We start from the raw sequence: 19,604 nt of genomic DNA on the forward strand, positions 1-19,604 counted from the left end.
ACAATCTCCAGCCACATTCCAAAGCAGCAAAACAGGGAGAAGCAAATAAGACAATATTGTTTTTTCTCTGAGGCTTCTCATCTTCCCAGGAGAAGAAATCCTGGGCAAGGGGATTTTTCCAGAAAATGTGACAGTGACAGGGAATGGCTCCCAGTGCCAGAGGGCAGGGCTGGGTGGGATCCTGGCAATGAGGAATTGTTCCCTGGCAGGGTGGGCAGGGCTGGGATGGAATTCCACCCCTGGATCCCTGGCAGTGCCCAAGGCCAGGCTGGACACTGGGGACAGTGGGAGGTGTCCCTGCCAGGGCAGGGGTGGCACTGGGTGATTTTTAAGGTCCTTTCCAACCCAAACCATTCCACGGTTCCAAGTGTGTTCAGCTCTGAAGGACCTCCTGCTCTCAGTGTACACTCTGAGCATTTACCTCAAGCCAGAAGTTCTGTCTGGACAAAAATGAACAAATGACACCTCCTAAATTGAATCAATGCCCTAAGCCTATGAGCATCTCTGTGATTAAGCACTCTGTGTGCATTTTGTGTAGCCATGTAAATAAAAATGTGTGTTCCACATCAGCAATGGCCACACTGCAAACACCATTTGTAGTTATCAGAGGCCTGGTAATTTTGGACAGATAATACTGTGCTTTCCAGGGTGACAGTGTGCATAACCATGTCCCTTCAGTCACTAAAAAAGTCCCAAAAATTCACTGTCCCTCTGTCAGCTTGAAGCCACTGCAGTTAGAATCCCATCGGCTCCTCTCAGCCCACCTGTGTGGTTTTAATTTATTAAAATAGCTGTAGGAAAGCCTTAATAAAATCAGGGACAATCAGGAGCCCAGTCAAGTAGAAAAGTGTCTGACCCATGAGGATAATTACAGGAGTTGTCAGAGTGCCAGGGATCATTTAGCTTTGACAGCCAGTATGGAAAGATGGATTTTGGTGTTCTTGCTCTGGCAACATTGTGCTGCCCTGGCAAAGCAAAACAGACAGAACACTGGCTGTAGAAAACTCCCTTGGAGTAGAGAAACATGCAGGGAGCAGGGGATACAGAGGTGAGCAAGTATAAATTGATAAATATTTTTTCTTTCTGTCAGGCTGCTCAGGAAATGCAGTCTGTGCTTTCTCACAATGATGTGTAAGACAGAAGTAACAGAATAATTATCAGATTTATCCATCATTCCAACCAAATCTTGGCTGGGTGCTCTGTACCTCTGCAATTCCCTTAAATGTGGCCTTTGAAGGACACTTCCATCTCATAAATATTTAGTCCCACATCTATAAAAATGTGTGGAAGAGTAGAAGAACTTGTAAAGGAGGCACAAGCAGACGAGTGAGGAAGGTTTATTTGTGAAATGTCTTGTGCAGTTTTTATTGCTCCATCCCAGCTCCTGTCAGGGGTTCTTCAGCTCTGGCTGCAGATGTTCTTTAGGTGAGTGATGTGAGTGAACCTGAACGTCACTGAGTTGGTTTGGGATTTGCCATCTGTCTGTGCTGCAGACCAGTTTGGGGAAGAAATAATTAGAAGGAAATGAGTGAAATGATAGAAGTTGTGTCTGGCTCTCCAGCAGGGTGCTTTATCTCTCCCAGCTGTTCATTTCCATGCTTTCTGATATATAATTCCAAAAAATACTTTTTAGTGGTGCTAAAATTCCAGTCCCATTACTGGAATCCTTTGCAGCTTCAGCAACCAAAATCTTTTTGTCACAGCAACATAATTTTCCCTGCTCTTAATTTTTATTTTTAAGCATTGTGATTTACTTCATCCATTTCTAAACCAAATTATTACTGTGTTGTGGCTAAGAGTAATGCTTTTCACACTTCAGGGTGTGAAATGCTGAGTGCCACAGTTTCAGGTTGGTCCATGACGTTAGAAAGAGGTATTGACACAGAAATCTCCAGTAAAGGAGAACTTACCCTAAATAATCATATTGAAATCCCAAATTCTGCAGTGTAGCCACTCATCTCTGGTCACACTGTTTGCTTCTTGTCCCTGCTTAAATTCTGGATTTTCATTTAGATTCTGATGGATCTCCTGATCATTCTGCTGTGATTGGGAAGCTTTCCTTCCTTGAAAAACACCACAAGTCCCTAAGCAGATATTTTCAGTGACATTTTTATTGCAGAAAGATCATAAACTCCATAAATCTTTGAAATTTATTTTTTTCAGTACTTTTTTCACATTAAGGCTAAAACAGCTGAGGTTTTTTTTTTTTTTTTAATTAAAGCAGAATACCATTAAAAAATAAGCTCATTATGAAATAGTTTAGTTGGATTCAATTTATGTTTCTTAAAGAGACATCTTTGTACGGGGAGTGGGTGATGATGCAGAGGGAAGGCTTGCTTGGCACAGTGCTGGCAAAGCCACAGCTTTTTTGTGTTGTGTATTTCCTTTTGTCACACCTCAGAGTATCAAAACAAAGCTTAGGAAAAGCTTAGGACATGCACAATTTCCCTGCTGCTCCCCTTGCCAATGCAGAACATCCCAAATAACATTTCATATGTGTCACCCCTGTCAGTCTACGCTTTTTCTGCTGTCTTTCCACCTACTTCTCTTCTTTTAACTCCACTCTTGGATCTTTTTTTTCCACTCTTTTATGTAGAAACACATCCTGTTGAAAATCTGCAGCCACTGCTTTGCTGGGATTCAGCCTTTTGTACCTTGTTGACCCTGCACTGAGGCGAAGCATCGACACGATGTTATTATCTGGAAGAGCCCATTTGTCAGAACGTTCTGGCAGTTTCATGTCCCTGCTCTTGGACTTTTCTGTGGCTCACCATAAAACAAACAACCCTTCTGCCCCCAAAAATTCTCTAATCAACACCTGGCTGCAGTCCCTAACACTGAGGTGCTAATTAAAAGCATCGCTGAAAAGGTCAGGCTATTTCAAGACAAGAACAGAATGTAAGATTAAAGGCAAAAATTAGGCTTGGGGGTACAGCAGGGGCTAGAAGAATGAGTCAAAAAGCTGCTGCAGTAATTTAACATTCTTCTTGAAATGTCCTCGTGGCTCAAAGTTCACTTTTGACCTCAGTTTGCTCGCCTTGGGGACTAATTTAGTACAGATTTTCATACCACATTAACTGGCCTCTGAGAGTTGAACAGGAAAGCAAACCTGTTCTTTTCTTACTGGGATTTGGAGCATATGGCAGAAATCTTTTGAACTTCCTCTGCTGACAAATTGGGAGTCACTTTGATTTTTGGAGACATTTTTAATTATGTGTCTTTAGTGTTTTGTAAAACCACTGAGTTAAAAATTAATATAGCCCGAAGCAGTCATAAACTCTGTTTCCTCCTACACAACATAGCAGCAAAACTGTTTATCATGTTTTACTGTAAAATTATTACAGGTCTGCACTCGTGTTCATTTCAGCTCTGATGTTTCTTTGATGCTGGTGGAAAGTTTATTCCATGTTTCTGTCCTGGTGCTTGCCTTTAAAGATGCTGTGGAATTCCAGCAGCAGTCTCTGAAGGAAGGGAGCAGGCTGCAAGTTATAGGGGATGGGAATCCTCTGTTGGGAGAAAAGGCTGAGGGAGCTGGGGCTGTTCAGCCTATCAGATCCCAGAAATTATTGCTTTTCTTCTATTTCCGTGATTTTAATTTTATCTATGGACAATATCTGCTATCCCAGCATTTCATCCATTGCTTCTTGAAAATACCCCCAGTAACTCCTCCTCGTGTTTAGTCCCCTTTTGCTCTGAACCACGTTAAAAACCTCAGCTTTGTTCTGCAACCTGCACTAGCATCATGAAAGGTGATGGAAGAAAAAAGAAACTCCAGCTGCTAATAATACCAACACCTTGAAATAGTTTTGAAAAGTAGGTCCACTGAATGTATTGAAATAACAGAATAAAGGCATTGCAGAGGATGATCCCATTGTATCTGGCTTTTTCCTGACTTTCAGTGCCTTGTTAATGAGCAGCTGATTCTGACTTTCAAATCCATTGCAGTCACTTGGAAGACAGCACAGGGCTTATAGATCAAAATACATCTATAACCAAAGGAAAAGCTCTCAGAAGCTGCCTTGGCACACTTTCAGGTTTCTTTCTGTACAAGTTCAGTGGTCACCAATCAAACAAATGGCTGCAGAATATTGCAACTGATTTCAGACTTAAAGAAAAATACCGCGACCTCATGAATAGAAAAACCTTAATTTACCAAACCCAAATTTTTATTCTTTTTCTTTGACAACATTCTGCTTTCCCCGAGGGGAAATCTCAAGACACGAAATAAATGTGTGAATCCATATTCCAGCACTCCATCATAAGCAGACTGAACCTGACAGGTATAGCCTAGGGAGGAAAGAGAAGCTTTCATAAAACTTAAGTAGCACAGCCTGAAATGCTCAGGAAATAAGACAACTTGGAAAAGCATTTAAAAATATACAGGGGAAGAAAAAGGAATATAGGTATCTTTTTATTGATAGGAAAAGTAAAGTATTTTGTAAATGAACATTAAAATCTTCTTTAAAGTGCAGTTTAGGGTTGAAAAATGGAATTGTTAACCAGACTTTAAATAAAGGCACAAAGCAAAACTGGCTGTGGGGTGCATGTATTGATTTCTGGCTGTTGGTAACTTAGGCTTTTGTCAAAGGTGTTTATCCCTTCAGAATCCCATTCTCTGTTATTGGCCAAGTTTTTGTCTTGGCTCAGAGGCTCCAGGGAGAAAACAAATATATTTCCATTCTCCATGTCAGAGCTAAGAGCACACATGAAGGTTTTGTCCTAACCTCATGATTAGCTCTATTATATACAAAAAATACTTTGGAAATACTGCTTGGAAAGGCAAAAGACAGAAACCAACACAGGGAAGATTTTAACGAGAAATTTTAGAGAAAATGCCTTCAGATAAGTATGGTTGTATGAATTTTCTTGGGAGAATCCACATGACTGTCCAGATACTGATAAAAACCATTTGGTTTGCAGTGCTGCTGTACCTGTTCACTTCCCTGGTGCTTGAGGATGTGCTGCCCCTGATGGCTGAGTGCAGCTGGATTATTCTCTGAGTTTAATATTCCCAGATTTTTACATGTACAACCCTAAAGGACTTTAGTTTCTTTAGTTCTATTTCAGTAACACACACAAGCATTAATAATTTTGCATAAGAAATATTAGTTTTGCCATACCCTTTAAGTACTTTAATCCACCTTGAGTGCTTTCTCTGGGGAATAATTTTCACAGAATGACCACTCCTAAGCTGGCAAGTTCCTACTCTTGTAACCACTCTGGTACTCAGCCACTGTGAATATTTCCACTGCCCTGGTGGAAGTATGGATTTTGCCATCTGTCACTTAGCAGAGTGATCTAAATCAGTTATTTTTCATGGAAATTCAGGAGGCTATTCTTTGGACAAAGCTAAAGTGGGAAATTCCATCTTCTCTTGAAACTGAATCTTCTAGCCAAAATGAGACCTGGAGATTCTCCTTAGCCCTCCTTCTGTTGCTAGTGTATTTCTAGGGAACATTGTTGTTGTGTCTTTTTTATGGCATTGTCCAAATTAACTTCAGGCTGGCTTTGACCCTTATAATTTTGTCCCTGCAAAACCTCACGACTTCCCTGTAGCCCTCCTGAGTCATGGAAGGGGAGGCACAGCAAGGAGCTGAAGAAATGAAAATGCTGCAGAGAATCTCCCACCCTTGTACTGCTGGGAACCTGATTACACACAAACATATCACTCATGGTGCAAATTACATCCAGGGGCACCAGCAGTGATGCAGCTGGACCTAAATTTGAGATTTTTATATTGGAAAAGAACTCCAGGATCCCAGAGTCCAGCCTTGAAATGGAACTAAGCATTCCTGGTTCACTGGCAGTGTCTCAAAGCAGCTTTGCTTGAGGGTGAATGGATGATCCAGTGTATGGAGGAGAAATCAGGCTGTAATTGCCAGGAATTCCAAGGGGAAATGCATGTTCAAGTGTGTTCTAACCTCTTGTTTTGTGTTTTTTTGTCTCCCTTAACAGAGACAAGGAACCGGGGCTACAAATGGGAAAGACAAGACGTCTGGTGAGAATGGTAAGGGTTGTCTTTAGTTCTGGATGGAGAATAATGAGTAAAAGGGAGCCAAAATACATTTAACTGTAGTCTCAGATGTCTGTAGTGAAGGCTTTGGTGTCATAACTTACCTTTTGATTGTGTTTGAGAAGCTGGAAGGGCTTCAGTGGGTTTGTTTTCTTTTTATTTGCACGTTTAAACCCTTTGCTAAAGTAGAGTCTCTTTCCTGAGTGTGTACTGTGGTAAACCAAAGGACTTCACAGAAGTCAGAGCAGACACAAGTGGGGCTAAAACAAGATTAGATATGTGTGAAACACCAAAAAACAAGGTGGGGTATTATCAGCTGCTCCATGAATGAGAAAGGTGAAGAGAAATAAAATTTCAAAGGATTTTCTCATAGAATTTCTGTAGTCTGATGAATCCTGCCTAACTTTAGGCCCAGAATTAAGACACCAAAGTTAAAATTCACTTGTTTAGAGCTCATTTGGTGTTGCTAGAGAGAAGCTATGGATGGAGCAGCTCTCATGGAAGGACCAGATGGCAAATTTCATCACTGGCGTGAGTCTGGACTCATCTCCACTCCTCCAAGGGGTGACTCATGGGGCTTTTTCAGACCTTAACAAAGGGGCTGGCAGAGACCAGGGTCAGCCCTTTAAGTGGCACAAACAATTCTAATTAATAAAGTTGGTGGTTTTTTTTTTTTTTCCCTAGAAGAAGGCAAAATGGAATTTTCAGGAAAACAGTAATTGCTTGGGGTTTTATTAGCTGAAATCTCATTTTATGTCTTACAGGAGCAGAAATGCTTTACACACAAGTGATAATTGATTAAAAGCTGGTTACCATCAGAAGCATTTTTCAAAGGAAAATATTTTAAAATACTTAATTTTTTTAATACACTCAGCTGAAAAAGAAGCAGCATCAGAAAGAGGATTGAACTATAAAATGTGCTCTCTGCTTCTGTTTGCTCATCCAGTTCTAATTAAAAGAATTGTCCATCCCATGCCCTGAAAAGCAGGAAAGATCCAAGTCCTTCTCTGAAAAGGCTTTTCCAGTGGGTCATTTGAGCAGTTATCTTGGATGTGTTTTGACCTTTTAAGTGTTGGTCAGAGTAGAATTTCTGGGCCCTTTGAGGGAACACATCCTAAAGCATTAAGATCCTTCTTTATGGATGGTTTTCCTAGTACAGGGAGGTGACTTTCCCATAAGGGCTGTTTGCATAATGTTTCACTAAATGAAATCCATAGATGATGCTCCCACTATGATAAAACACAAATTGGAGTGGAAAAAAAAAACCCAACAAATAAATATTTTGGCTTGTTATAATGTCTTGAATTAGTGGGAACAAATGTACCCTGACAGCAAAGCAATTTGCATTTTCAAGTTAACAGGGAAGGAAAGCAAGCAAAATTATGTCAGCCATTCGGGCAGCATGGGGAGCGTGTTTTTCTCTTTTCTGTTTGAGCACATTATGAACTCAGCTCATTTGCCTTGAATTTCTTTCCCAAATAAAAATTTCTTCCTGAATAAAATTGTCCTGTTGTCAAGTACAGCTTAGATTTACTGATTCTGCAGCCTTTTTAAAAGCAATTTTTTTTTTCTTAGTGGGGATTTTGAGTGAGCAAGGGCTGCATCATTAATTCAAAAATATATATGGTTCTGGTTGTAGCATAATTTTATGTATAGCATACACAGACAGATGCACAGTTAATCTTGGGTAAATAGATACCAATTATTTTTTGTAATGAAATTATAGCAGAAAAGCTGTCACCTACATAAAACACAGGAGCAGCAGGGGAGATGGAATAGAGTCCTCTGATCTCCCCAGCCCACATGCTTGCATAAAAATAAAGCAGAATCAGAACTTTGAACCTGAGATTGAATGCTAAATCAAAGAAGCAGAAATGTGTAATTCTTTGTCCTTATTAGCTCTGTGTGGATCAAAATCAAGCAGTGATTTATTGCTCTGAAAATTGGGGTGTGCTGGAAACCTACACAGACAATATAAATCCTCTGTTCCACGTTTTTCTGGCCAGAAGTCTGCAATATGTCCATGTCTTAAATGTTATTAGCCTTTTCTTTAAAGTGTTTGTTTCCCTGTCAAAAGGAAACTTTCCCTTTTGTTTCCCTCTTGTTGAAAAGGATGGAAGGAGGAGAAACAAAAAAACCTCTTTCATCCTAAAAAAAGAAAGGAAAAAAAAGGAAAAGTCATGCTATGACAATGTTGGCAAAGGCAAACTGGTCTGGTTGCTGTCTTTTCTCTTGTTTACAGATCAGGAAAAGCTGCTGAAAACTGGCTCAGACAACAAGCAGAGATGCTTGGCTTTTCTCAGGCATTGGTTCACACAGTGAGACTCTCTGGGGTTGAGCTTTCTTCGTGCATTGCAGCAGAAAATGAATTTTGGGTTTGCCTCTAGGTTAGGTCGAAGCTGAAGAAAATGAAATAATGACCATGGCAATCAGCAGTGTCCCTCTTTGAGACATGCATGGCCTTGCTGTCACCGTGCAGCGCTCAGGGAAATGCAGGCTCTGAGGATTCCTTTTATAGCAGGGGTGCTTTGGGTAGGCACAAATGCAAGTTCTTGTTTGACCTTCCTTGGACAGGGACAGTCTATCCTTAATTGTGTTTAGTCCCTACCCCCACAGCAGCTCTTAGCAAACCTCCCTTCAGCAGCAGGGACTGCTCTGCTGCACACAAGGGTGGCTGAGGATGGCAGGGACCACAGGGGACAGCTGGTGCCACCTCCCTGCTCCAGCAGGGCCATCCCAGAGCACAGGGCACAGGGCTGGGGCCAGGTGGCTCTGGAATGTCCCCAGGAGGAGCCCCCAGAGCCCCTCTGGGCTCTGCTCAGGGCTGGGCACTGCCCAGGGCAGAAGTTGTGCCTCCTGTGAGGGGAATTGCTGGGCTCAGGCCCTGCCCGTGGCTCTGGGGCCATTGCTGGGCCTGGAGCAGAGCCTGGGCCTGCTCTGAGCTCTGCACACAGGGACAGACACAGGGACAGGCAGGGACAGACACCGGGACAGACACAGGGACAGACACAGGGACAGACACAGGGACAGCCAGGGACAGACACAGGGACAGCCAGGGACAGACACAGGGACAGACACAGGGACAGGCACAGGGACAGACAGGGACAGCCAGGGACAGACACAGGGACAGACACAGGGACAGACAGGGACAGACAGGGACAGACACAGGGCCAGACACAGGGACAGACACAGGGACAGACACAGGGACAGACACAGGGACAGGCAGGCCCAGGCAGGGCTCAGCCCCTCTCTCTCCCTGGGGCTCCTCTCCAGGCTGAGCAGCCCCAGCTCCCTCAGCCTTTCCTGGGCACGGAGCTGCTCCAGGCCCTTGCTCAGCTCCAGGAGCTCCTGGCCCTGCTGTGCTGAGGAGCCAGAGCTGGGCACAGCAGCCAGAGGCGCCCCCAGGGCTGGGCACAGGGGCAGGGTCAGCCCTGACCTGCTGTCAATGCCTATCCTAGTGACCCCAGGGCACTCTCCTGGCCCAGGGACAGCTCAGTGTCCCTCAGGACTCCCATCCCTCTCCAGCAGGTCACCCCCAGCCTGTGCTGGTGCCTGGAGTTATTTATTCCCAGGTGCAGGGTCCTGTATTAGCCCTGGTTGAGGTTCAGACAGTTCTCTGCCCATCTCTCCAGCCTGGCACAGTACCCCTGAAGGGCTGCACAGCCCTTGGGGGGACCAGCTGCTCCTCCAAGCTCTGTGTCATCATCCCAAGCTCTGTTCATCATCAGACTTGCTGAGGAGCCTTCTGCCCCTTCATCCATGTCATTGGTGAACAAGTTAAATAATCTGGGCCCTATGTTGAGCCCATAACCTCACTGGGACCTTGAAGGACCTCAGTGTACCTGAAACTCAGGAGATGCTTGTTTGTGAAACTGCAAATGTAACTTGTAACCCTGTTCCATAATGCTGTTCTCTGTGCTGGAAAATCCAAAGGGAAGACAGCACTACTGTTCCCACACAGCTCAGTGTGGGACAAGAAGCTGTAATTTCTTTTATGCTCACCTGGTTTGATTAGTTGGGACAATCATATTTGCAGATGCAAATATGGAAACAGAATGTTCCCCCCTGACTATTCTTAGTGAATAAGTGATTCTTCTCTTTGACCTTGGCAATGTCACAAAGTTCCTTTGTAGGTTAACACTTGTCACTTCTTGTTCTGTTTCACATTGCTCTGTGTTTTTTTTTTTTTTTTTCTTGTGGTGTAATTTGCAAGCTGCTCTCATGCAATCTACTCTTTAATAGCCCAGCACAACTGCCAGGGAAACAATTGCATCAGAAGCAATTATTTCTGTCTTCAAATTTAGAATCGCTCTTTTTCCTATTAATAGATCTCGCCCTTTCTTCTCAAACTACATAAAGCATGTGATTATTAATTGGTATTAATATTTTTTCTTGGAAGATGAGATTTATCATTCAGTAACATGAATATTTATGATAACAGTGAGTGTTTTCATGGGATGAATTCTGTGCCTTCCTGGCTCTTGAGTGAAATGAAAATGAGTAGGTTTTGCATGAACTGAGATGTCATGGTGGATTAATCCAATCACAGCAAGATGGTCAGTTGTATTTTCAGTTTCTTCTCATGCCCAAACACTTGTCAGTGTATGAGCTCTGCTTTAGGGCATTCAGAAAATTATACATGAATAAATATTCTGTGTTTCATCCTGTCCAATGGGTTGCTTCTTCATAAAAGATGAAGATACAGCAGATTTAATGAAGTAAATTCTTATATTTTACATCTAAAGTGGAGTCTCTTCAGTCTGAATGCTTCTAGAAAACATTAAGGGAAGGGAAAGTAATTGCAAAGCAATTCTGTGAGGGAGAATTTTCTAGTATTCCTGGGCATCTTGAAGTGTTATCAACAGTCCATTCACCCACTCCCTCTACTCAAGAAATTTGGGAAATTCTGCTCACTGCACTCAGGAATAATAATTAAAAAAATCTCCCCAGATCTGACAGAGTGAATACTGAACTTCTTAGTTATTTATGTAGAGTGCTTTGCTTAATAGAGCTTCAATTCCTGGCTAGAGGCCAGGATCATTATTGTAGTATGGGCTAATATAAATATCTCTTTAAGAACTCCAGATTAATTTTCCACTAATATTCTCCAATGACTGCATAAAAAAATGTGCTGTTTTTGGGAACAGCCCTACAAATAAACTTACTGGTGGAAAAAACGATTCTGAGGAAGGAGGGGAACACATGAGGGTAATTTGGATAAATATTCAGAAGACCTCATGGAACATGGTTTGCTGTATCTTCCTGGGCCTAGAGGTCACTTTTTTTTTAGTCCAAGGAAAGGACAGAGCCTGAACTGCTGCACTGCAATGCTCCTGTATTTTCTTTCCCACAAAACATCACTTGTGTGGCAAGAGATGAATTTTCAGTATTGCAAGCAACTGCTGAATCAATGTAAAAAAACCCCACCCAACCCTTTCAAATTGCTGCTCTCTGATATTTCACCCCCACAGCACTAATCAGAAATTAGGATGAGGAGTATTGGATGAAGGTAATTAATATTGAGTTTTCCTGGGTGATAGGTTAAGAGCTGGCAGGGAAATTAGCTTGCCTTGTTGTCTCTTTTCACTGTGGGGTTCTAAAATTCTCTCATCCCTTTTAAGTGGTGCTTCAAGGGATATGATCTCCCAGTAATGCAGTGTCTCTTATTCTACTTTCAGCCAAATTCTGCCCTATGTCATCCACTCTAACCAGTACTAGTGGGGATTTGGGAAGTGTAATGAGAATGATTTGTTGTACCTCATCCCACATCTCTTAAAATAAAAAGTCTGTGCCTCAGCAACATTCCCAGACGTGTCTGCAACCTCCAAATACCATAACACCTTCACAGAGCCTAAATGCAAAAGTGTCTGAACCCTCAGCATGGTTACATAAGTTGTGTTCGGTCATGTACAGATCACTGAGGCTCAGAGAGAGGTGTAAAAATCCTGAGAGAACTCAACACTGTGATCTGGAGCTGAGGGTGGATTAGATCAGAGGAGAAAAAGTCCCAAGTGAACAGTTCTAGATGAATCCCATCTCAAGGCATGGCAAAAACACTGCAGGAAACTGCTGAGTTTCAGTTTGGGTGTTTTCCTGGGGACAGCTGCACATAAAATGTGCCCAGAACCAAACCAAAGATGTCTCAGGTCCTCTCCTGGTCTGGTTCTCTCCCTTTGCCTATCCTGGTGTGTTTATCAAGGAAAGTTCCCATCCTGGTGTGTTTATCAAGGAATGTCCTGTCCCTTGTCCATCCTTTTGTGTTTATCAAGGAATGTTCCCATCCTGGTGTGTTTATCAGGGAATGTTCCCATCCCTGTCCCTCCTGGTGTGTTTATCAAGGAATGTCCCGTCCCTTGCCCATCCTTTTGTGTTTATCAAGGAACATTCTCATCCTTTGCCCATCCTGGTGTGTTTATCAAGGAACATTCCCATCCCTTGTCCATCCTGGTGTGTTTATCAAGGAATATACCATCTCTGTCCATCCTGGTGTGTTTATCAGGGAATGTTCCCATCCCTTGCCCATCCTGGTGTGTTTATCAAGGAAAGTTCCCATCCTGGTGTGTTTATCAGGGAATGCTCCCATTCCTGTCCCTTCTGGTGTGTTTATCAAGGAATGTCCCATCCTTTGCCCATACTGGTGTGTTTATCAAGAAAAGTTCACATCCCTTGCCCATCCTGCTGTGTTTATCAAGGAACATTCCCATCCCTTGTCCATCCTGGTGTGTTTATGAAGTAAAGTTCCCATCCCTTGCCCATCCTGGTTTGTTTATCAAGGAATGTTCCCATCCCTTCCCATCTTGGTGTGTTTATCAAGGAATATACCATCCCTTGCCCATCCTGGTGTGTTTATCAAGGAATATTCCCATCCTGGCTGTGTTTATCAAGGAACATTCCCATCCCTTGCCCATCTTGGTGTGTTTATCAAGGAATGTTCCCATCCCTTCCCATCCTGGTGTGTTTATCAGGGAATGTTCCATCCCTTGCCCATCCTGGTGTGTCTATCAAGGAATGTTCCCATCCTGGCTGTGTTTATCAAGGAACATTCCCATCCCTTGTCCATCCTGGTGTGTTTATCAAGGAATGTTCCCATTCTTTGTCCATCCTGGTGTGTTTATCAAGGAATGTTCCCATCCTGGTTTGTTTATCAAGGAATGTCCCATCCCTTGCTGATCCTGCTGTGTTTATCAAGGAGTGTCCCATTCCATGTTCTTCCTGGTGTTTTTATCAAGGAATGTTCCCATCCCTTGCCCATCCTGGTGTTTTTATCAAGGAATGTTCCCATCCCTTGCCCATCCTGGTGTGTTTATCAGGGAATGTTCCATCCCTTGCCCATCCTGGTGTGTCTGTCAAGGAATGTTCCCATCCTGGGTGTGTTTATCAAGGAATATTCCCATCCCTTGTTCATTCTGGTGTGTTTATCAAGGAATGTCCCATCCTGGTGTGTTTATCAAGGAATATTCCCATCCCTTGTCCATCCTGGTGTGTTTATCAAGGAATGTCCCATCCTGGTGTGTTTATCAAGGAATGTTCCCATCCTTTGCCCATCCTGGTGTGTTTATCAGGGAATGTCCCATCCCTTGCCCATCGTGGTGTGTTTATCAAGGAATGTTCCCATCCCTGCAGCAGCCAGCAGGGCTCAGCTAAAGGGAGATTGAGCCTTTAATAAAAAGGATCTGGGATTGCTCACAGATCTTCCCTGGAGAGGATGCTGAGAGGAAGAGAAGGGAATTATACATGAACTTTATTTCCTCTCCGAGGTGAATTTCCATTTCTAGAGGCCAGGGATGAGCATGAATCCTCCCCAGAGGGATGCTGTGTGCTTATTTATTTGGGGTGATGAAGGATTGTTCACAAAAATTCTGTGATCAGGAAGTTTTGGTGTTAATCCAACGACAAAACTTCTAAAGTGATGATTTTTATGTGTGTTTGAGATAATGTGGGCACCTTCTGCACTGAAACTTCACCTACACCCACGTGTGTCTGTCCATGTGCAGTGACAATCTGGTTTTGTGCAGAATGGCCTCTGGGGGAGTTTAATCAATGTCTGATCTAAACTAAAGTAGCACTTCTGAAAGAGTAGATATTGTTCTTATTTTTCTGTTATCTGTCAAGTTGGCTTTGGCACTCTGCATTACAGCTGCACCTCATCTGGTAATGAGGAGCTTTCATTTTTTAAAAGTTTAGGTAGAAGCATCTTAAAAAAAAAAAAAAAGAAAAGATTGTATTAAAAGTTTCATCAATTAACAGCAGTGCTCTTGTAGTCTGGCTCATGCCCTGGCTCTGGAATTCCCCACAAGTTTTCATTTTGTGTATCATTTATAACCACTCTCATAACTCCCAAATAAGTCCATCTTCCCACACAAAAAAAAAATAGAATTATCCACATGAAGGATATCTTGTCAGTATGTTGCTATATAATGTTAATTATGCAGCTTTTTCTTGCTTTTGTTGGGTTTCTTGTCTTTCTTTTTTTAATGCAGAAGTCGCACAAGGAAAAAAAATGTGGAGCAGAACAGCACAAGCATAGAATAAAAATTTCAGTTTTTTAAATCTGCTTTTTAAGAACGTAAACATTGGGAAATTATTTCGAAATATAAAGCTTCTATTAATTGGTACCTTTGACAAGGAGAATCTTCACTCAATACTCATGCTGCCAGTGAATCTGTCCAGGTACTTATATGGTCCTCACCACCATAGTAACTGAGAGTCTTCCAAGTAGTTAAAAATAGAGATAACAATAACAATTCTTGCCCTGGTCCACCTCTTTCTTTCCAGCTTGCCAGGAGAACAACTTGATTAATTTATGGGATCTTTGTTTTGCACACAGTGCCTGCACACAGCTTGGGAACCTTGTGTGCCTGCGTGGATGCGATGTTCTCAAAGCCAGTGCATCCAAAAATGCGGCTGCATTTCTAAAAATGTGAGAGATGAACACACGTACAGGAGTTATATATATTTCTGTATGGTCCCTCACAGTCTGCTCCTCTGCAGGAGGTAGAATTCAGTAGAACTGCAGCATTCCTGCAGCACTGAGATCAGGAGAATCCCAGGGAAATCATCATGAGGTGCCTCATTGTGAATTTGCACACCTGAAAGGAGGTGGTAGCCTGTCACATTCATATTTTCTGGAAAAATCCCTTTGCCCAGGGTTTTTCTCCTGGGGAGCTGAGAGGCCTCAGAGAAAAGGAAAACAATAATTATCTGATTTTAATAAAGCTTCTCCTGTGTTTTGTTCCTTTGGAATGTGTTTGGAGATTGTTGATCCAGCAGGTGATTGTTTCATTGGTTTCACGTGAATTATTTTTACTTCATGGCTAATCAGTGCCAAGCTGTGTCCAGGCTCTGGAAACAGTCAAAAGTTTCCATTATTATCTTTTTAGCCTTCTGTAAGTATCCTTTCTGTATTCTTTAGTATAGTTTAGTATAGTATTCTTTAATATAATATAGTACCATAAAATAATAGATTAGCTTTCAAGAACATAGAGTCAGATTCATCATTCCTTCCTGCCCCACAAATACAATACTAGCCCAGCTCCTTTCTGAGAAACTGTCTAGAAAATCAGCCAAGGTCATTAGGGGGAAGAAAATATCAGTGATTAGAAATGAAGAAAAAATTAAGTGAAACAAAAGCAAATAAAGCTGTGCTGATGCTTTGGTGGGTTTTGCCTTTTGGATGAGTCATAAATATGCTGGAGTTCCCATCAAGTGTTAACGAGGAAAGACAGAATTGAAATGATGCCTTTGACAAGTGCCATATTTCTTCTGGAAATCAGTCTGTAATTATCAGTGAGCTGCCTGACTGTGCACCAGGGAGAAGGAGCCTTCTTTCCCTGACTGGCACCTCGCTGGCTGCCTTCCACAAACGTGCCCTGCCTGGAAAATGTGGTTTTTGGGGAGCAGGAGCCTTTAGTTCTGCTTTGGTGCTGACCCAGAGGGAGGACACAGCTCGAGCCAGCCCCTCAAAAATCTTGGTAACCTCTCTGAAGTTACCTCTGAAATGAATCTGCACGTGATGGAGAGTGACTTTGGGGTGTGTCAGGATTGGGATGCGGGAGCTGGAATTTTTACCTTGGGAATCCACGGAGCTGGGCTGACTGGCACAACTTGGAAATTCACCTCTCCTCATTCCCCAACACTAACAACACATGATTAAAAGGCTACAAGAGCTGCATATAGCTGAGCAGCCTGGTTTTTTTTAATTTAGTGGAAGTGAAAAATGAAAGAGGAACACAATCAATGCCCAACAGTGGTTACCAGGATTTACTGTTGTGGAAACATCACTTTTCTTTTTGACTGTACACAGACCTGCTTTACTTCACACCACAGGCTTTTGTTTTCTTCTGGCTTGGGTTTGTAAATGGAATGAAAATACTTTCCTACTTAAGAGTCCTCCGTTAGCAATCGGTAAATGATTAATCATATTTTTTTTTTTCTGAAGGTTTTTAAGATTTTAATTTGTAGCACACAGCTGTCTTCAGGCACTTAGCTCGATGCTCCAAAATTAGCTTGTAATTTGGTGTTATCAGGCTCCCTTGTGCAGGCAGGCACCAGAATTTAGAGCAGCAGGAGTGTTACAGACATGATGAAAATGTGCTCCTGTGCTGAACTGGTGGCCAGAACAAAAAGCAGGAAGGAAGTGCATGCTGCATCAGGAACCAGCACAACATTTCCCTTCAGTCCCCATGCTCAGAGTGTTTCAGGACCTTATTTAAAATGTTTAGGTTGCCTGTGCAAGGGAAGAGAGGGGTGTCTCAAAGCCCCACACGTGTCTTGGGTTCCTCTGCCTCTCTCTGTAAGTTTGGGGTGAAATTCTTCATGTCTGGGTGCACATCCATGTGGGAGACCTAAAGCTCCTTTTGTTCTCAACAGAGAAAAATGTATTTTTTGGTGATTTTCTTTGTGTTTATCAGAATGATCCTCTCTGGAGAGCGTGGTGTTCATGGATCTTAATTTGATTTAGGCTTCTAATTTGCTTAGCTCTGTCAAGGCTGAGGAATTTGTGGGTAATACTAATATTACAAAATAAGAAAAATAATGTAATAAAAACGCATCATAAATATAAGAGTTTTTTGTCTATCTCTGGAGATAAGTGGATGCTCAGAAGGGTATTTAAATCCATCTTTTCCTTAAATCCATCTCAAACCATCCTTATTCAGATTTGACTTATCCTGACCATCTTGTGCCAGCTCTCACAGCCATTTTATCTGCGGAAAGATGGATGTGAAAACCAAATATTTTCTGGCTTGAGGATTTTGTTAGCCGGGATACTGGATTTGATGGAAACATTTGCTTTAGCCAATCATTCTTAGTATTGGTTCATTTTTCTCCCAGCCTGCAGTGGGTGAGGAATAGGAAAGACTGAGAAAAATACAGATTTTCCAAGGAGGAATTTCCAAGAACAGAAGAAAGTTGGATAGCACCGGATATGGAAAAGGCATTTTGAAAGTCACAGTGGAAAAAAAAATAGGTCAGGGTGCTGTGGCAGCTCCTGGGAGATGGTGTGGGTATTCCAGAGCTGGAAATCAGCCCTCAGCACTTCTCCAGGGTCTCACAGTGACATTATTTAATCACCACTGATGAATGAGTTCTCTAACTGTATTTTGAGTATCTCATCTTTCATTCTAATTTATACCTAAAACCCCCTGAGACTGCTGGTTGACTCTGGGTGGAGAAAGCATTAATTATTCCTTAGGTTTTAGTGAAACACTGGCACTCCACAGTGACCAATTTACTACTCCTGTAAAAGCTGCCAATAAACGATGGACATGTACAAATATATTCATTAGCACAAACTAATTATAAGCCAGGCTAATAGCCAGGAGCACAACAGGTTCCTGCAGGATTTTGGAATTCATTTTGTGCCTGTGCTAATCCAACAGGAACTATCACTGCAGCTCCTAATCTAACTTAAAGATCTCATGCTGATAGATTTAAAATTTAGTTTATAGTGGCCACAGGCACTGCAGAGAATTTCTGACCCAGGTGTGTCTGTCAGGAAACGGGGATTGGGCATGGGGAAAATTCTGGGCTACAGGAATTAAGTGTGGAGAAAATTCTGGGCTACAGGAATTGGCCATGGAGAAAATTCTGGGCTACAGGAATTAGGTATGGGGAAAATTCTGGATTACAGGAATTAGCTATGGGGAAAATTCTGGATTACAGGCATTGGCCATGGAGCAAATTCTGGATTACAGGAACTGGCCATGGAGCAAATTCTGGGCTACAGAAATTAACTGTGGAGCAAATTCTGGGCTACAGGAATTAGCCATGGAGCAAATTCTGGGCTACAGGAATTGGGTGTGGGGAAAATTCTGGATTACAGGAATTGGCTATGGAGCAAATTCTGGGCTACAGAAATTACCTGTGGGGAAAATTCTGGGCTACAGGAATTGGCCATGGAGCAAGTTCTGGGATACAGGAATTGGGTGTGGGAAAATTCCAGATTACAGGAGTTGGCCATGTGGAGAAAATTCTGGGCTGCAGAAATTAACTGTGGAGAAAATTCTGGGCTACAGGAATTAGGTGTGGAGCAAATTCTGGATTACAAGAATTGGCCATGGATCAAATTCTGGGCTACAGGAATTAAATGTGGAGAAAATTCTGGGCTACAGGAATTAGCTGTGGGGAAATTCCAGATTACAGGATTTAGCCATGTGGAGAAAATTCTGGGCTACAGAAATTAATTGTGGAGAAAATTCTGGGCTACAGGAATTGGCCATAGATCAAATTCTGGGCTACAGGAGTTAAATGTGGAGAAAATTCTGGGCTACAGGAATTAGGTGTGGGGAAAATTCTGGGCTACAGAAATTAACTGTGGAGAAAATTCTGGGCTACAGGAATTAGGTGTGGGGAAAATTCTGGGCTAGAGGAATTAGGTGTGGGGAAAATTCTGGGCTACAGAAATTAACTGTGGAGAAAATTCTGGGCTACAGGAATTAGGTGTGGGGAAAATTCTGGATTACAAGAATTGGCCAGGGAGCAAATTCTGGATTACAGGAATTAACCATGGAGCAAATTCTGGGCCACAGAAATTAACTGTGGAGAAAATTCTGGGCTACATCCTTTGTTGTGTGGTAGAACCAAACAGAAGGGTGGGAGAGGTGAGATTAATTAAGCCTGAAGAATTTATTGTTCTTCTGGCCTTTGATTTCAGAGCTGAACGTAGGTTATCAGGTGTGGTGACTCTGAGGGAAGGTGTGGATACAGCTGAGTGTATTCCAGACCTCCAGCTGCATCCTGAGGAATGATGGGAGCACACAGACCCCATCCTGGCTTATCCAGGTTCATAGAGCACAGGTGAGAATCAGACAACCTCCTCCCTTTCACCTCTCAGGGGACAGAACCCATCAAGGGAGGGACTTTGGGACAGAGCTGAGCTGGATCCAAGGCTGTTTGGTGTCCTGGAGCATCCAGCAAAATAATTACCAGCAGAAAATGTGTATTTTAATCTCAACCAATGGTTGTATTCATCAGGCAGACAGCTGAATTTGTCACTGGCAGAAATTTCTTGGTGACCTTTCCAATGAATCTGTTCACAACAGAAGTCCATGTGTCTGGTGAGAGATCTGTGTCTCTGGTGTGAGCTCTGCCT

The 19,604-nt window shown here is 42.5% G+C and overlaps 1 protein-coding gene across 1 annotated transcript in view; it reads left to right on the forward strand.

Moving 5' to 3' along the window:
• PCP4 (Purkinje cell protein 4) overlaps nucleotides 1–19,604 on the forward strand; it is a 58,405-nt gene that overhangs the window by 16,908 nt on the left and 21,893 nt on the right. Inside the window, exon 2 of the mRNA XM_063180910.1 lies at nucleotides 5,956–6,007. Coding sequence (XP_063036980.1) covers nucleotides 5,956–6,007 — 52 coding nt within the window. The remainder of the gene's footprint in view (nucleotides 1–5,955; nucleotides 6,008–19,604) is intronic.

This window comes from Melospiza melodia, chromosome 2 (genome assembly GCF_035770615.1).
Source record: "Melospiza melodia melodia isolate bMelMel2 chromosome 2, bMelMel2.pri, whole genome shotgun sequence".
Lineage (NCBI taxonomy): Eukaryota > Metazoa > Chordata > Aves > Passeriformes > Passerellidae > Melospiza > Melospiza melodia.